Source organism: Schistocerca serialis, chromosome 8 (assembly GCF_023864345.2).
Source record: "Schistocerca serialis cubense isolate TAMUIC-IGC-003099 chromosome 8, iqSchSeri2.2, whole genome shotgun sequence".
In the NCBI taxonomy this organism is placed as follows: Eukaryota; Metazoa; Arthropoda; class Insecta; order Orthoptera; family Acrididae; genus Schistocerca; species Schistocerca serialis.
In genome coordinates this window covers 493,487,074-493,506,804 of record NC_064645.1, presented here as the reverse complement: position 1 = coordinate 493,506,804, position 19,731 = coordinate 493,487,074, and the positions used below count along the sequence as shown (strand labels likewise).

Genomic DNA, 19,731 nt, shown 5'->3' with positions numbered 1-19,731 from the left:
CTAAATGTACCAGTCACGAATCTTGCCGCTCTTCTTTGGACCTTCTCAAACTCTTGAATCAGACGCAACTGGTAAGGGTCCCATACGGACGAACAATACTCCAAGGCTGGACGAACTAACGTATTGTAAGGCCCGGCCGGTTGGCCGTGCGGTCTAACGCACTGCTTTCCGGGCGGGAAGGAACGCCTGGTCCCCGGCACGAATCCGCCCGGCGGATTTGTGTCGAGGTCCGGTGAACTGGCCAGTCTGTGGATGGTTTTTAGGCGGCTTTCCATCTGCCTCGGCGAATGCGGGCTGGTTCCCCTTATTCCGCCTCAGTTACACTATGTCGGCGATTGCTGCGCTTACAAGTTCTCCACGTACCCGTACACCTACATTACTCCACCACGCAAACATACGAGTTACACTCGTCTGGTATGAGACGTTCCCTGGGGGGTCCACCGGGGACTGAACCGCACAATAACCCTGGGTTCGGTGTGGGGCGGCTAAGGGGTGAAGTGGGCTGCAATAGTCGTCGTGGGGTTGTGGACCACTGCGGCTGCGGCGGGGAAAGAGCATCTCCGTCGTTTCTAGGTCCCCGATTAACATACAATACAATGCAATACAACGTACAGTAAGCTATTTCCTTTGTTGAAGGACTGCATCGCTTCAGGATTCTACCAATAAACCCCAATCTAGAGTTCGCCTTACCCGTTACTTGTGTAATCTGATTATTCCATTTGAGATCTCCGTCTCAAGGAAATTTATTGTATTCGAACTGAGAATACCTTCAAACCGATGTTAAGGACATTGACCCGTAACTTAGTAGGTCTGCTTTTTCACCCTTCTTGTATGCAGGAGTCACCTACGATTTTTTCCAGTTGCTTGGGACATTGGGTCGAGCGAGACATCCACGATAGTAGCATTTGCCTTGAGAGATTTACGGAAAACATGAAAAACCTAAATGTGTGTCGCGGCCAGGATGCTGAAATGCCAGCCTCCTGAATCCCAGTCCGTTGTTCTACTACACTCCACCTCGCTTAACGTGTTGAGCATGGCACTTTCAAACTATATCTCTAATATTCTATTCTTGAGTTCCGCATGGGAAAAATAAACATCTAACTCTGTGTCTGTGCTATCTGATTTCTGTTATTTCTTCATGATAGTCATTCCTCTGTATTTACGAAGCAGCAAGGAAAGAAGTGGCTGAGAAAGGAATGAGACAGAGGTTTAGTCTCTCCGCTGTGTTATTCAGTCTGTACATTGATCAAACAATGAAGGAAAACGAAGGAGAAACTGGAAAAAGGAATTAAAATTCAAGGAGCAGAAATAAAAATTTTGCAGTTTTCTCATGACATTGCAGTTCTGTCAGAGATGGCAAAGTATTTGCTAGTGCAGTTGAACGGAATGGATAGTGTTTCGAAAAGATGTTATAAGATGAGTGAAATAAGGGGAATGTTGGTAGAATTAGAGCCCAAAGTGAGGCACTAAAAGTAGGTGATGAGATTTGTTATTAGGTTGGTGCATAAGTTCGTAGCGTTTTTGTTTTGAATGTTGGTATTCCTGTTGCTATGGGTTTATTTATCGATTGTCAGTTCTTATTTGTATTGTAGTGAACTGGGATTATTGCACTGTCGTGCGACATTTGCGTGCAATTCCGAAGGCTCAAAAATCGGGTCTGTGGGCACCGCTTGCTCTAAACGAAAATCACAAAAATCAGTGGGTGTTTGTATGTGCATCTCTGCTTGCTCGATAGCAGTTGGCTTGTGAATAACACCGCCTACTCCTATTCTGTATCGTTATTGGTGACGATAAATGGTGTCGTTATCCTAATACACCGAAAAGAAAGGAATGGTTGAGCCCAGACAAAGCAGAAACTCTCCGTTCAACGACCAGCGCGCATCCACAAAAGATAATGTTAGGCATTTGGTAGAACAGCGACGGTGTGGTGTACTACGAATTGTAACCAACACAGATGACATTTACTGGCAAGAACTGGTCGTCTTGCAGACATAGTCCAAGTACAACGACCAGGAAGGGTGCGTGAAGTGATGCTACATCACGACAACTCCCGCCCGCACTCTGATAGAGTGACAGAAAGTACTATACAGGAGTCGGGTTGGGAAGTCACTCCACATTCACTTTATTCACCTGATCTTGCGCCCTCAAACTTTCACCTTTCTCGCTCTCTAACGAACAACCTTCAATGAACTTCCTTTCTGGATGAAAATGCGCTCCGAACATGGCTCGACGAATTCTTCGCCTCAAAATCACTTGATTTCTACAGTTGCGGAATCAAAATGCTACCCCAATGTTGGCAGACTGTTGTAAATAGTGAAGGGGACTATATTATTGATGACTTAAGTCTCTGTTATGTCTCCAATATTTGGGGATCAAAATAACTGACGGTGGCCGAAGTAGAGAGAATATAAAATGCAAACTGACAATAGCAAGGAAAGTGTTTCTGAAGAAGAGAAACTTGTTAACATCCAATACAAGTTTAAGTATTAGACAGTCTTTTCTGAAAGTATTAACATGGAGTGTAGCTTTGTACGACAGTGACACGTGGACGATAAGCAGTTCAGAGAACAGAAGCTTCCGAAATATAGTGCTAGACAAGAATGTCTAAAATTAAATTGGCAGAACGAATAACTAATATTGAAGTACTGAACCGAATTTGGACAAAAAAGAAATTTTTATGGTACAACTTGACTAAAAGAAGGGATCTTTTGATAGGACACGTCCTGAGGCATCAAGAAATCGTCAATTTGGTAATGTAAGAATGTGTTTGCGTGTGTGTTTGGGTGGGTGGGGGGGGGGGGGAGGTAAAAATTGTAGAGGGAGACTGAGGATTGGATGCAGTAAGCAGATTGAAATGGATATTGTGTGCAGCAGCTGTGCAGAAATGAAGAAGCTTTCACAGGGTAGACTAGCATGGATAACTTCATCAAATGAGTCTTCGGATTGAAGTCCTCAACAAAAACATCCAGACGTTCCCGAAATTTGAATTTCACCCACAAAAGGTTGGTTGGTTGGTTCGTTGTTTGGGGAAGGAGACCAGACAGCGTGGTCATCGGTCTCATCGGTTTAGGGAAGGAATTCGGCCGTGCCCTTTCAGAGGAACCATCCCGACATTTGCCTGGAGTGATTTAGGAAAATCACGGAAAACCTAAATCAAGATGGCCGGACGCGGGATTGAACCGTCGTCCTCCCGAATGCGAGTCCAGTGTCTAACCACTGCGCCACCTCGCTCGGTCACAAAAGGTTAAGAGTTCACTGAAGTACTACCGGATTCCCCCTTACACACTCTTCTTGCATGAGTTTGGCAAGTGACTGCGAACCGAGTGGCCTGATTAGTTATTGGAGAGCATACAGGGGTTGGACAAAAATATGGAAACACGAGAGAAATGCATGCTTGAACGTAAATACAGATGCTAGCCAAGCCTGTTGCATCTGACCACGACTGGCATCTGTGCAGCGTCCTCAATACATTGCAAGTGTCAGTCGAGGTCAGAGCAGTGATATAAGAGGGTTGGAACTTTAATAGTGGCAACTATTTATTTACAGCTTGTACAAAATAGACAAGTGTTTCATAGTTTTACTGACCTTCAAAGTAGTCACCAGTATTGTGCATAACCCGTTGCGAGCGATATGGAAGTCGTAGGATAGTCTTAGCACTGCCAGTTGTATTGACAGTTCGAGCGACGCGGTCTATTGTCCGACGAATTTGTAGCACTTCTGAAGCGTCTGCCGTGAAGTATTTCCTTCAGTTTAGAAATCGAGTTGAACTCACGATGGCTTAAGTCAGGGGGCTGCAGTAGGTGGCATAGCACTTAACAGTCCCATCGGTCAAACAAATCAGTAATAGCTTGCACTGTACGTGCTTGAGCACTGTCCTGCAAAATGATGGTCAGGTCCTGCAGAAATTGTCATCACTTCTGTCTCTATGCTGTTCATTTTTGGAACACAACCTACGACCAGCTTCATTTCCATAACATTGCCCTCAAGTACATCGCCCTTGTATAGACCCTCTATATACGCCTTCCATCTTTCTGCTTTCCCTTCTTTGCTTAAAACTACACTCCTGGAAATGGAAAAAAGAACACATTGACACCGGTGTGTCAGACCCACCATACTTGCTCCGGACACTGCGAGAGGGCTGTACAAGCAATGATCACACGCACGGCACAGCGGACACACCAGGAACCGCGGTGTTGGCCGTCGAATGGCGCTAGCTGCGCAGCATTTGTGCACCGCCGCCGTCAGTGTCAGCCAGTTTGCCGTGGCATACGGAGCTCCATCGCAGTCTTTAACACTGGTAGCATGCCGCGACAGCGTGGACGTGAACCGTATGTGCAGTTGACGGACTTTGAGCGAGGGCGTATAGTGGGCATGCTGGAGGCCGGGTGGACGTATCGCCGAATTGCTCAACACATTGGGCGTGAGGTCTCCACAGTACATCGATGTTGTCGCCAGTGGTCGGCGGAAGGTGCACGTGCCCGTCGACCTGGGACCGGACCGCAGCGACGCACGGATGCACGCCAAGACCGTAGGATCCTACGCAGTGCCGTAGGGGACCGCACCGCCACTTGCCAGCAAATTAGGGACACTGTTGCTCCTGGGGTATCGGCGAGGACCATTCCCAACCGTCTCCATGAAGCTGGGCTACGGTCCCGCACACCGTTAGGCCGTCTTCCGCTCACGCCCCAACATCGTGCAGCCCGCCTCCAGTGGTGTCGCGACAGGCGTGAATGGAGGGACGAATGGAGACGTGTCGTCTTCAGCGATGAGATTCGCTTCTGCCTTGGTGCCAATGATGGTCGTATGCGTGTTTGGCGCCGTGCAGGTGAGCGCCACAATCAGGACTGCATACGACCGAGGCACACAGGGCCAACACCCGGCATCATGGTGTGGGGAGCGATCTCCTACACTGGCCGTACACCACTGGTGATCGTCGAGGGGACACTGAATAGTGCACGGTACATCCAAATCGTCATCGAACCCATCGTTCTACCATTCCTAGACCGGCAAGGGAACTTGCTGTTCCAACAGGACAATGCACGTCCGCATGTATCCCGTGCCACCCAACGTGCTCTAGAAGGTGTAAGTCAACTACCCTGGCCAGCAAGATCTCCGGATCTGTCCCCCATTGTGTATGTTTGGGACTGGATGAAGCGTCGTCTCACGCGGTCTGCACGTCCAGCACGAACGCTGGTCCAACTGAGGCGCCAGGTGGAAATGGCATGGCAAGCCGTTCCACAGAACTACATCCAGCATCTCTACGATCGTCTCCATGGGAGAATAGCAGCCTGCATTGCTGCGAAAGGTGGATATACACTGTACTAGTGCCGACATTGTGCATGCTCTGTTGCCTGTGTCTATGTGCCTGTGGTTCTGTCAGTGTGATCATGTGATGTATCCGACCCCAGGAATGTGTCAATAAAGTTTCCCCTTCCTGGGACAATGAATTCGCGGTGTTCTTATTTCATTTTCCAGGAGTGTAGTTTTCCATCTGTGCTCTTGATATTAATACAAGTGGTTCTCTTTTCTCCAAAGGTCTCTTTAATTTTCCTGTAGGCAGTATCTATCTTACCCCTAGTGATACATGCCACTACATCCTTACATCCTCTTGCCACCCCGTCTTAGCCATTTTGCACTTCCCGTCGATCTTGTTTTTGAGACGTTTGTATTCTTTTTTGCCTGCTTCATTTACTGCATTTTCATATTTTCTCCTTTCTTCAATTAAATTCAAAATCGCTTCTGTTACCCAAAGATTTCTACTACCCCACGGCTTTTTACCTACTTCATTTTCTGCTGCCTTCAGTATTTCGTCTCTCAAAGCTACCCCTTCTTCTTCTACTGTATTTCTTTCACCTGTTCCTGTTAATCGTTCCCTAATGCTTTCCTTCAAACTCTCTACAACCTCTGGTTCTTTGAGTTTATACAGGTCCCGTCTTCTTAAATTCACACCTCTTTGTAGTTTGTTCAGTTTTACTCCACAGTTCATAACCAATAGATTGTGGTCAGAGTCCACAGCTACCCCTGGATAATAATTGAAAACCTGGTTCGTAAATCTCTGTCTTACCATTATATAATCTATCTGTCTCCAAACCACTTCCACGTATACAACCTTCTTTCATGATTCTTAAACCAAGTGTTACCTATGATCAAGCTATGCTCTGTGCAAAATTTTACCAGTCGGCTTCCTCTTTTATTCCTTATCCCTATTCCATATTCACCTTCTACTTTTCCTTCTCTTCCCTTTCCTACTAGATATCTTTAAGTGCACACTGTATGCTCAGAACTGAAAAGTGCGACGTGACGTGATCGACAGGCGTAGTAGGGGTGTTGCAGAATACATATGCTCATATCTTCACCGGATTTTCGCTATGGATTTGATTTCACGATCGATCGGACCATTTCTTTAAAAATAAAGAAAAAGGTGCCCTTGTGCATCACTGTTTTGGCGAGATCGCACCAATACAGCTTAGCTTGTGCTGTAGAGGAGTTTAAGGTCAAATTTTCTATCTTTCACAGTTAGGAATATCTTATACTATGGTTTATTATTGTTTTAATTTATCTTTGCAAAGTAAATGACAAAGCAAATTACAAATGTGATTTTCCTTCGAAGAACAACGTGTCCATCAACCAAATGAATAACCAGATTTGGAGATCTCAGCTTTTGACTGATACTGTGAATTATGAAGTCACTGCTGGTATTATATTAATTAAGCCTGTGCAAAGTTGTGCCAGGTGTTTGACACTGGAATTCTTACCAAGTAGCTTTTTGTTGAATCCATGGGTGCTGCAGTCCATATTTATACTACAGGTGCATTCGTATAATGTTTTTATTCCCTCTCTTAAAATTCTGGAGAAGAGGACAGCTTGTGAAAGTGGACTGTGTATGTCCCTTGATTTGTGGATAGCCTCTCAGTCTTTCCCTAGTCGACTGGTGTGCTTGAAAATTGTAGGAAAAGAATTTTTGTGGAGAACAGACTTACTCTTCCCAATCAAGTGTAAAATTGTTTAAGAACAGTAATTCGAGCGGATAGTGATTTTTCTTTTGTCAGTCTATGCCTCGTGGCGTTCTAAGTGTTCTGGAGGCTTCACTCTTTTGTAATTAATGTATGTCCATGCTGTTGCATTTGTTCTCATGAATCATGTTGTGAATTAGTTATTGACTAAACACGTAAGTACACCAATACTTCTTACTTCAGCTGATAGTTGCTGATACAAGTGTCATATTTGTGACTGTAAGTGAAATGAGTAGCAGGAGCAGATTAAAATAGTCACAGAAGGTATTGTTTTTCGTAATATGTGACCTTTATGAAAGTATGTGTTATGTCTATGGTGGGACTCAGTAATTTGTTAAAGATCGTATGCAGGTGGATTTTTTTTTTTTTTACCTTTAGAGCGTTAAACATTGTCCGAGACACTGTTTTTCATTCTTTTCTGTTAGGAAGGTAACAGCAAACGTTATACAAGTGGTAATGGCTGTAAAGATTGTAAAAATCCAGTATTTTGAACATATTACATGAGACAGTAGTTGGCATGCGCTTATTGTAACTTTATACTTATTTGTAGATGGGTAGATCACATAACTAATGAGGAGGTATTGAATAGAATTGGGGAGAAGAGGAGCTTGTGGCACAACTTGACTAGAAGAAGGGATCGGTTGGTAGGACATGTTCTGAGACATCGAGGGATCACCAATTTAATATTGGAGGGCAGCGTGGAGGGTAAAAATCGTAGAGGGAGACCAAGAGATGAATACACTAAGCAGATTCAGAAGGATGTAGGCTGCAGTAGGTATTGGGAGATGAAGAAGCTTGCACAGGATAGAGTAGCATGTAGAGCTGCATCAAACCAGTCTCAGGACTGAAGACCACAACAACAACTTATTTGTATGCATGAAAACTGTAATTTATTAGTACAGATGGGGAGAGGACAACTGTCGAATGCATGTGTGAGCGCATATTGTCTATGTGCTGACGCATCACGCAGCACAAGGCTGAGAAGAGCCGTCCACATTAGCGAAGCTACAATTTCACATTGCGCCGGAGCACTTTGTGACGTTTTAGATATATTTCAGTGCGATGCGGCCACGTTAAGTTTATGTATTTGTATGCTTTGATGCTGCATTAGGTTCTGTGTGAAACTGGTGACGTTAGAGAAAATGTGTCAGGAGTCCCACACTAGTGAGTATTTACAATCGGAGACACGGATGCCGTTTTCTTTTAAAATAGTGCAGGAGAAATAGATTTAGGCATGATAAAGTTCATTTGTATGTTAGAGGTTAAGGGTAGATCAGAATAGCTTAAGTGCACGCTTACAAAGAGTTAGGTAAACAAATGTTTTGTTTTGTTTTTAATTTATTTTATTTTACTTTATTATTATTATTATTATTATTATTATTATTATTCAAGTTCATTGGCATGGCTCACACAGCTCATATTGTAACACCTAAATAAATCCCTGAAAATGCGAGAGGCCTTCAAAGATGGTTAGTGTTTACCTTGTATTTCATGATCACAGGTGGTGCAATGTAATGGTATGCACTGATTTTTTAAACTGTTAGTACGTGAACCGACTGAGAACGACATTTTTGTGTATCATCTATGATCTTGTGTTGGTAACCATTCCATCCTATTCGACCGGCGTCCCGGCTTAAGGTACTCTGATATTGAGTGTCTAAATTACGTGGATGAGTCAATAAAAAAAATAGCAAACGACAGAATACGGAATGTCTTTTTGCATTTCGCGTCTACACGTATCTAGATGTCGCGTGGAAAATAGCCGATACACACCATTCCGCAGCCATGATTAACCCGATTAGAAAAAAGCGATTTTTGTTAGCCGAGGGACTGTCTGCAGAGCACGCCCATAGAGCAGTTCGTCCCGTATATGGTTAGAAGTGTATTTAATGGAAATTTTTGTTGAATTTGGACAAGAATTCAGCGAAGTGCAATTAAATTACAAACAAGGAGCGTCTTGACCGCCATGGTTCTCCAGCGGTGGCTCACTGTTTCCCCGTCTAGGGGTATTTTGCTACCCTCAGGGCACATCGGTCTTGTGGGTTGCGGCAATTTAAGGAACTAAATAAACTTGTTATACCTCGAGAGGTCATTCGTTAGATGCAACTGCCACAAGAATTCTACGCGGAAGGTTTTTAACGCTTCGTCGAGCGTTGGGTAAGTGATTAAGTTTACGAGGGGATTATGTTGAAAAGTAAAATAAATTTCAGGCTGCTATACGCGGCTCTCATGTCTGTATTCTAGTTTGCGCCTTATCTATTGACTCACCCTCATGTTTTCTTGTCTATGTAATGTAGTATATGGGTTGTAACAACGTTATTTCAAGTTTTTTTCTATGCATACGTTTAGTTTATAATCTTTATTGACACCATTACATATCCTATTTTGTTTGATAAGTGTGAAGTGATGTTTAATTTCTTTTGCAGTATGTTTCACATGGCTTCTAAACCATCCCATGCGTTATGTGTTTCTTCTTCTGTAATTTAACCATAACTGAAAAATTTATGTTCCTAGCGTGTTACTTAGATGTTTATCCTTGTAAGTTTTTATGCATGTCACATCAGGGTTACTTATGAGTGGTTAAGGACTTTTCTTGTATGAACTTGTCACATTTTGGGTAAAAATGGTAACTGTATTACCTATAAACACTGCTAAGCAAGCAAATGATTTGTACTATGCTTTTGGAAGTGCATACATGTTTTTTTAATGAATAGGAAGTGGGTGCAATAGATAGGGCACCTTACTATGACTCTTAATGTGATGTACAAAAAGCTTAAAAAACTATGACAAGAAGCCACGTAGTAATTTGCAGCTCAACACACTGGAGGAAAGAGATCTAGTTAAGGCGTGCCTTGTTACCGTGAGACTTATCACTAGCCACAAAAAATGGACAGATGTTGTGCACAATTGTTGAGCTTCGCAGTGGAAGGTGCGTGCTGCTTGAAGACAGCTGACGTGGGCCACCAAATTCCCAAAGGCTTGGGAAACTTGCGCGAGAAACTTCAAGACCTTGCTGTTAAGTTGCAGACTTCTTGGCGACTCAGGAACACAGAAAAAAGACACTTGGACGCATTCACAGACTTTTGTTAAGAAAATAGACGTATAAGCTGCTAAGGCACTCACTGTAGGCTGAGAGGCTGCCAGTACGACTCTTGTTGTGACACGAGGTTCGCCATGGAAAACAATTGGAGCTTATATACACTAGACTGATTGCTGATGATGGGGTGGGAAGCCCATCCACAGGTAAATGATAATTTAGGGAATTTTCGAAGCAGAATCGAATATGTTGGCCCCCCTGTGACCAAACCTGGCCAGTGACGATTTCCAATGTCAATAATTCATTAGGGAAGTACTGCAAATTCCGCCTACAAATCGAAAGATGATACGACAGGAAATTCAACACCCTGAAGGTTGCGAAGAAGGGAAAGAGACAAAAACTCCTGAGCGTGAGTACTTGGGGGAGTCATATTGAGTCTGATTGTGGGGCAGATTCTCATTATCTTTCTGCTTTCGGATTGTGATACTTTTTTTCGAATTTGTTCTGTTAATGTTATAAGGGTAATTGTACGATAGGTTATTTTGGCACTATGTATAGCTCTTTCGGGCAAAGGAAATATGAATTTCGTTTTATTGTAAGTGGTTTACTTTTTTATTTATTGAAGTATGGGTGCTTAATCAAATAACTGTTAAACTGAGCCCCATGTCTGCATAATCCTCGGCCTAAATTCCAAGCTTGATAGGCAGATTTACCATGGGAAGGGAGAATGCTTAGCTACAGGAAAAAATTGCTAGCAAATAATTAGGTTGATTAGACAAGGGATTGAAGTTGGCCAATGCTGACTAATTGTACATAGAAAAATTTAAGTGCTCTACAGGGAACTTCCCTTCTACTGTGGAACACTTTGATACTAGACCCCACCCAAGGTCCTTGGACATTTGTTGGGAAATCATGCAGGACTTAACTTGCATCCTGAAACAATGACCATTTGCAAGGGTCATGGCTGACTGCTAGCTGCCCCCCCCCCCCCCCCTCCATCGAAACACATGGTACCATTAAAAAAATGGCCACACAAACCTTGACAGTAATCCAAACTTGCGGAGTAACCATGGGGCCCAGGGAATACCACGAAATGGCTGGCCAGATCATCACGAACCCTCGCCATGTTTCCTTCCTGGGACGTAAACTCGACCAGGAGTTGGAAACAGTGTGAAACGAGACTCGTCCGACCGAATGAATTTCTTCTGTTACTCCACATTTCACGTTTTATTGCTTTGGCACCACTTTTCCTGTTATGTTTGTTTGCAACACTGATGAGTGGTTTTGGAATTCCAGCTCGTCCTCCAGTTCCTTGCCTATGGAGTTCCCTTCGTGCTGTTTTGATGATGACAGGTTTGGCGAATGCGAATTCTGCAGTTACTTTTACAGCTGTCGTCTCGTTATTGTTTGTCACACTCTTCTTCAATGACTATCCGTTACGCTCACTCAACATACGCTTTCGTCCGCGTTGTGGCTTAGCGGATGGTGTTTTTTTCCCACTTTCCCTGTGTATGGTATAATCTTTCGATACACCAAACACTTAGGCTTCCTTGGTCACAGGAACACCCACCACACGATTGCAAACAGTCTGCCCACGTTCGAATTCTCTTAGCTCCGACGTAATGCACTCACAACTATAGTACAGAATACTGTTCTGTCCACGGCTGATACATCAGCAACTGCAACCTACTGAGGACATCACAGGGGTACCGTTCATGGTCAGCTACAGCAGGCGTCACTAGCAACTACATTTGTGTTCAAGGATCCATTTCTCGCTATGTTTCCATATTTTTGTCCGATCCTGAAAATGTAGATATAAATCCTTGCCCCCACGTTTCTGGTTCCACGGTATAGAAGTGCTGGGTGCTGAGAAAGTCGCAAAGTTATTCTCAGTTTTTTTCCCGCCAGTTATGGTTCAAATGGCTCTGAGCACTATGGGACTTAACATCTGAGGTCATCAGTTCCCTAGAACTCAGAAATACTTAAACCTAACCAACCTAAGGACATCACACACATCCATTCCCGAGGCAGGATTCGAAACTGCGACCGTAGCGGCCAGTTATGCGTGGCTATGCTCTTGACGGAGATAAAGTTGCACGAACAGAGTTCCATTCGATTTCGAAAAATCTTTCGATTCACCTAAGCCTAACAACCAATAGCTGGTATCTGTTTGTTCGATTGTGCATATTCTACTATCTGTCTCAGATGTCGAGGTATTGCCCCCCCTCCCCCCCCCCCTCCCCCCGCGCGCCCCATCACAATTGACTTTCACTTGATTCTCCTGGATAAATTGGAGCTTCCTTACCATCTAAAGGGTAATGACGCTGCCTAAAAACAGACACTTTCCCGTGCCTTTGTTTATTGAATTAAATGTGACCCATTCACCACAACATCAGTGGTTCTGCTTACTTCTTCGCTAGAGACTCAGCACGTAACTCCAACACTTGCATTTCACGTGTGCTGCTTCAGTGGACAAACACTATTTTCTTGCTGACACGAAAATGAATGAACATTTATTGAATCATGAGACTTTGGTTTTTCATTTGTGTCACATAATGGAACCTCAACATGAACACCGCCCAGTACCTTGTTTGATCATATCCTTTCATCCATTACACAATCTGATAAACAGTATCCGGATACCCATATGTAATGCAGAATTTGCCACTAGATGTCTTTAGATGCGAATCCGCCAGGTATAAAAGTAGGCTAGGACTATTGCGTTTTCAGTAGCGGAGCAGTAACATCAGAACACGTCGGTGAGCAGAGCTTAGTGATTTAGAACGTAGACCAATCCTAGATGTCACATGAGCATCAAATCCAGCTCTTCTCAAGCTATCCAAGTCGACGGTTGGTAATGGTGACGGTGAAATAGAAACGCTAAGGATTTTTTTTTTGATTCATCAGTCTTCTGACTGGTTTGATACGGCCTCTCCTATGCCCGTCTCTTCATCTCTCAGAGTAGCACTTGCAGCCTATGTCCCCAATTATAATGTAGTAGTACATTAGAGCAAAGTCTGTATTTGACAGTCTCTGTGAAGTTCGAAGAAATGTTTGTTTGGACAAGCACTGTCAAATACAGGCACTGGCATTTCATGCCAAAGTCAAGGCAGCCTGACAAGGAAACAAAGTAAGTCTCACCTTGAGCGGGAGTCGCATCATTGTGCGAGTACTGTAGAAAGCAGACGCTGGGACGTATGGGAGTTTGGATTTTTCGGTGAAGTGTGCTGGGGTAGCCAAACGGTTAAGACGAGCACTCGCGTAAAGCGGGAAATCCGGATTCGACTATGGTCCAGCACAAATTTTCATTTGTTTCCAGTCAATTGTATAGTTGTGGTGGTCTCGTATTTGCAATCTGCGGATACATTTCCTGAAATAATGTTACGCAGGGCTACATCTGATCCACTGAAAGCTATCTTTAACGAATCCCTTAAAGTGAAAGTTTCCTGTTTATAGTGGTGGAATTTAGGTACATTACTTGATGGAGAAATACACCCGTGGTAGAGGCAGGCGACCATTCAGAATTGGTAAAAGCTTGAAATATAGGAGTGCTGTCCAGAGAGTAAGTTCCGGTCGGCCGCGAAATGGAAACCACTGGGAAAAGACGGTAAAGATTTGCAGAGATGTGTTGGCCAGTGTCTCTAGTATGCCCGTCGATCGCGTCGCGTCCCTTTTTTCAGTTTTGAGCGCACAGCGAGCATGTAAAGATGCGCAGGGAATAGTGTCTCCTGCCAAGTATGACGGCCTGGTTAGAGATTTCGCCTGTGTCATGCAGCCCACATAACACGAATGTCGAGCAGTTCCTTCTTCATGCCAGTCCTCGGCCGCACACGGCAGGGGCAATGAAGACGCTCCTGCAGCGTTTCCGATGAGAAGAAGTGTTTGATTACCCACAATACAGCCCGTAATTGGCTCCCTCTGAGTCTCATCTCTGCTCACAAGAACCGCTGGATATGAAGACACAATTTTTCCACAGACAACTAGCTGCAGACCAGTGCAGATGCCGAAAGCGCAGGCGGCTGATTTCTAAGACGAGGATATTGGAACGTTGATACAACACTACGACAAAACCGAAGTTGGAGCGGCGACTGTGTAGAGAAGTAGGTGGAAGGTGTACCTAACTGTTGTAAATAAAACGTTTCTGGTTTTCACTGTGGTTCCCATTTCGTGACCGATTGGAACTTACTTTCTGGAGAACCCTCGTATAAAGGGCTTGAACCCCCAATTCTTTATCAAGCGTGTTTCAAAGTTTCATCGTGAGACTAATGCTGTGGAATAACGTGGATAAGAAAATTAACAATAACAAATACGTACATAATGACACAATTACTTATATTTAGATTAAACTCACAAAAGTGAGCACATAGACTGAAAACAACATAGACCACATCCCAGGTAGGCATAATTTGACAGTGCCGTTGTCTATTCGAAGATAACCAGTGCCAAACTGATTGTGGCGATTAAGCTGTCAAAGAAGTAAACGAAGACCAGTAGGTGGCGCTAGCATTATCCATGGAAAGGCTGTCAAAGAGTTACTATACAAACAAATATGCATTGCGAAAACTACATGTCAGAACCTCGTAAACAACTTGACAAAGATACGTTTATGCTATTTTTATGGAGGAGAAACTCATGCTGACAGCATGAAATGTGCGTCGTTAGATAGCATCGTGAACAATGTTGCAGAGATAGTCGTTAGTCAATAAGCAGAACAGAAGACATACTTTCAGCCACTTTTTAGCATTACGATTGCCTAGGCATCAGTTTTAGTCAACCAGTGATCCTAACTTTACGTCCTCAAGCACAGTATGCTAAGATGTTTTCTGGGTGTCCTCATGCATCTGATTCAAACTGAGCTGTTATACATTCTGATATGATGCCCTTACGTTTTTTTAAACAAACAAATTGTAATATTAGCTTCTATTTTATTTCAAATTGTTGCCTCTCATCTAGGTTTACCGAAATGATTATATTGTATGTCATGCATAATTTGTTCGACTATTTTAATATGATTACAGTTGGTCATACTCATGTAACATTTCAGTTTGTGATGGTTGTAAAGTATGGATGAACGGTCGCATCTCCCCTGCCCACCTCTGTCACCATGTCTCAATGTTACTGAGCCTTTGTGGCCTACTTTGCAGAGAAAGATAATCGCTATCCACCCTCGTCATGGTATGAGACTCCCTTGAAAACCAAACAGGGCGTATTTTTATACATCCCGAGAGAATTAGAGGCTGTTTTGAATGCCAACGGGTCTGTTTTCAATGCCGTTGGGTCTCCTACACAGTATTAGGTATGGTATTGTTTTTGGTGTTCCCACACTTTTGTTCAACCTCTGCATACTCCCAAAACCACCTTACGATGTGTGGCAGAAGGTACGTCTGGTACCACTATCTTGTTTTGCCTTCCTTGTTCCAGTTGCGAACTGCGCACGGGGACAATAATTGTCGGTAAATCTCCGTAGTAGACCTCATTTCTCAGATTTTCTCGTTGTGGTCATCAAGCAAGACGTATGTGAGATGGATGCAACCTAGTGAGGATCCCAGACTGATGAGCAATACTCGAGAACTGGTCGAACAATTGGTTGTGTAATCGACTTCATTTGTGACTGAATTACAATTCCTTAAGACTAAGCTGATATTATCTGCTTTTCCTATAGTTCGTTTTACGTGGTCATCCCACTTACGGTCGCTCCGGATGATTATTCCTAGGTATTTTGCGGTAGTTACTGTTTCCGGTGATTTGTCGCTTATTGTGGTACTAGATGGGGATGTGGAGGGTAAAAACTGTAGGGGAAGACAGAGATTGGAATACATCCAACAAATAATTGACAACATAGGGGTGCAAGTGCTGCTCCGAGATGAAGAGATTGACGCAGGAGGGGAATTTGTGGCGGGCCGCACCAAACCAGTCGGAAGACAGACGAAAGAAAAAAGAAAAATCAGTTGCCTTCAGCCTTTCTAATAAAAATACCATTGAGTGCAATAAACTCCCCTGCCATCGTCAACATTAACATCTATTTAACATCAGAACGAAAAAAATATTTTTGAATGATTTTGTTTTTAAAACTACGAGAGATAGATGACAGTTTATGTAGGTGTATTGTTGAATCACGAACTAATAAACCAATGAGATAATTAGTACAAGTTATTTCTAACAATCTTTTTTTATAGAATGATGAAGCAATTCTCAGTGCACTGCGAGAATTATCTAAGCCTCCTTCTCAGAAAAGAAAGATGTATATCAACATGGATGGTAGAAACTTCTTACAAAATATGCTTCCTTTCCACCATTACTCTCCCTAGCGACGCTTGCTTCACCCACGACATTACACTCCCATTTAAAATCAAACAAATGAAAATGTGTGCACTTGGGCCTATTGTTTGTAAATCGCTTGATTCTTGGGCTCGTTACTTCTGAATTCGCCGAACTGGAAGATTTCAGGCTGCCAATGCTTGTTGTCTGAACACTGCCATCAATAATAATAATAATAATAATAATAATAATAATAATAGTGGGTAGAACGTACAGCAGTATAGTAGCCATTCCATAGTTACTTTTTTGCTGACAATTAGTTCGTTTATTGTTGCGAAGTGAATAATAAAACAATTTATGTTCTCTTGTGGAACTACCTATAACTCTGGGAAACCATTTTTATGAAATATTATATCGCATGTGATGTACTTGTCTAAATATAACACTCATAATCGCGTAGTACACAGTATATGTGTAGCTGGTGGCTTGTGTGAGGAAGATCTTGCTCATACGCTACTTTCACAAGCTGTTATCCCCGAAACACTGTGTCATACGTTAATGCTAGTATATGAAAAGAAAATCTAATTATTTGCAGCTTTTCTAACCAGTAATTACGTCCTACGAAATAATGATTTTAAAAAACAATTTACTTTCGTGATAGAAAGACAGTTGAACCGTTTTGTTTTTAACCCTCAGAAAACTAAACTTTACCCCCTGAGAGGTAAAACGTAATTTTCTGAGGGGTTGGGAACAACTGCATTTCATCACTTATATATTTAACAGTAAACGTCCTTTGACACTTCCATGAGGTACTCCTGAAATTAATTTTTGTGGATTTTGTTCCATTACGAGCAACCCATCGAATTCTATCTGCAGGGAAGTCTTGAACCCAGTCACAAATGTGGTTCGACACTCGGTAAACCCGTATTTTGTTGCCTAAACGTCAGTGCGGAACTGTGTGATGTGCGGAAACAACCTCGGACCTTTGTGTACGATGCTCTCGATCTCATAGACAACAAGAGCGAGCTGATTTCGAAACATCTCTGTTTGGGGAATCCGTGTTGGTTTTTATAGAGGCTATTTTCGTTCTCCATAAACATCATAGCACATTAGCATACGCCATGTTCCATAATTCTGCAACATACTGACGTCAGCGATTGTTGTTGTTGTGGTCTTCAGTCCAGAGACTGGTTTGATGCAGCTCTCCATGCTACTCTATCCTGTGCAAGCTTCATCATCTCCCACTACTTACTGCAACCTACATCCTTCTGAATCTGCTTAGTGTATTCATCTCTTGGTGTCCCTCTACGATTTTTACCCTCCACGCTGCCCTCCAATACTAAATTTGTGATCCCTTGATGTCTCAGAATATGACCTACCAACCGATCCATTCTTCTAGTCAAGTTGTGCCACAAATTTCTCTTCTCTCCAATTCTATTCAATACCTCATCATTAGTTATGTGATACATCGAAAGCTTCTATTCTCTTCTTGTCTAAACTATTTATCGTCCATGTTTCACTTCCATACATGGCTACACTCCATACAAATACTTTCAGAAATGACTTCCTGGCACATAAATCTATACTCGATGTTAACAAATTTCTCTTCTTCAGAAACGATTTCCTTGCCATTGCCAGTCTACATTTTATATCCTCTCTACTTCGACCATCATCAGTTATTTTGCTCCCCAAATAGCAAAACTCATTTACTACTTTAAGCGTCTCATTTCCTAATCTAATTCCCGCAGCATCACCCGATTTAATTTGACTACATTCCATTATACTCGTTTTGCTTTTGTTGATGGTCATCTTGTATCCTCCTTTCAGGACACTGTTCATTCCGTTCAGCTGCTCTTCCAGGTCCTTTGCTGTCTGTGACAGAATTACAATGTCATCGGCGAACCTCAAAGTGTTTATTTCTTCTCCATGGATTTAAATTCCAACTCCGAATTTTTCTTTTGTTTCCTTTACTGCTTGATCAATATACAGAATGAATAACATCGGGGATAGGCTACAACCCTGTCTTACTCCCTTCCCAACCACTGCTTCCCTTTCGTACCCCTCGACTCTTATAACTGCCATGGGGTTTCTGCACAAACTGTAAATAGCCTTTCGCTCCCTGTATTTTACCCCTGCCCGTATACCTCCATAATTATTTGCATCTGTTCTGTGACCTTTCTTGAAAAAGGGGACGACCGCTGCCTCAGGAATTCCAGTCTGTCCTTAGATGATGACCCTGTCGAAAGATAGCTGCAGGCGCTAGCGTGTACACAGTTACGTAAATAAATCAGTGTGGTACTATGTACTCGTATAGCCCCGGTGCATTAAGGAAGAAGGAATGAAGATTGGGATTTAATGTCCTGTCAAGATCGAGTTCACTACAGACGGAACACAAAAAAGCTTTGGGGAAGGATTGAGAGAGGAATCGGCTACGTTCCTTTCAAGGAACTATCCCAGCAAATGGCTTAAGCGAGTTTGGGAAAAACAGAGAAAACCTAAATCTGGATGACTGAATCGGGATTTAAATCTTAGGTCTGCCAAATGCGAGTCTAGAATCTTACCTTTGCTCGTTCGGTGCCAGAGAGGAGGTGAAGTTTATGCCGTCAAGTTACTGCAAACTATGTGTAAAGCTAGTCTCAAATTGCGTTGTTTCAAACGAGATATGTGAGCGCGCTTTAATCTATGAAAAATTACTGTGATTAAACGTTTGATGTGCATCCCTTCCATCCACTGACAATGAGGAGCGCACGAGCGGAAGAGCGATGGGTTAGAGAAAGCGTACTCACCGCTCATGAAGTTGTAGATGATGGGGTTGACGGCAGAGTTGGCGTAACACAGCCAGTGCGCCAACATGGAAATGATGCTAGTCGCGTCGTTCTGTGGAATATCCATCGTGTACCTGCAATCAGATACTATAGTTGGCACATAAATCGCACACACATGTATAATTTTTGTTGATATAGAATAAGTGTCCAATGAAAAGTGATGTAAGGTAATTGAAATCCTGAGTGAAACGGGTATACACCTAGAGAAATGTACACTGTTATCAAAAGCATCCGGACACCCCCAAAAATATACGTTTTTCGTATTAGGTGCATTGTGTTGTCACCTACTGCCAGGTATTCCACATCAGCGACCTCAGTAGTCACTGAACATCATGAGAGAGCCGAAAGGGGCGCTCCGCGGAACTCACGGACTTCGAGCGTGGTCGGGTGTCATTTGTGTCATACGTCTGTACACGAGATTTCCACACTCCTAAACATGCCTAGATCCACTGTTTCCGATGTCGTAGTGAAGTGGAAACGTGAAGGGATACGTACAGCACAAAAGCGTACAGGACGACCTCGTCTGTTGACTGACAAAGACCGCCGACAGTTGAAGAGGGTCGTAATGTGTAATAGGCAGACATCTATCTAGACCATC

The 19,731-nt window shown here is 43.1% G+C and overlaps 1 protein-coding gene across 1 annotated transcript in view; it reads right to left on the bottom strand.

The window, feature by feature from the left end:
- Window positions 1-19,731, bottom strand: part of LOC126417089 (orexin receptor type 2-like) — a gene marked incomplete at its 5' end in the record, with an annotated part of 145,116 nt that overhangs the window by 35,825 nt on the left and 89,560 nt on the right. The window contains one exon of the mRNA XM_050084983.1: window positions 19,095-19,207. Within this exon, the coding sequence (XP_049940940.1) occupies window positions 19,095-19,207 (113 nt within the window). The remainder of the gene's footprint in view (window positions 1-19,094; window positions 19,208-19,731) is intronic.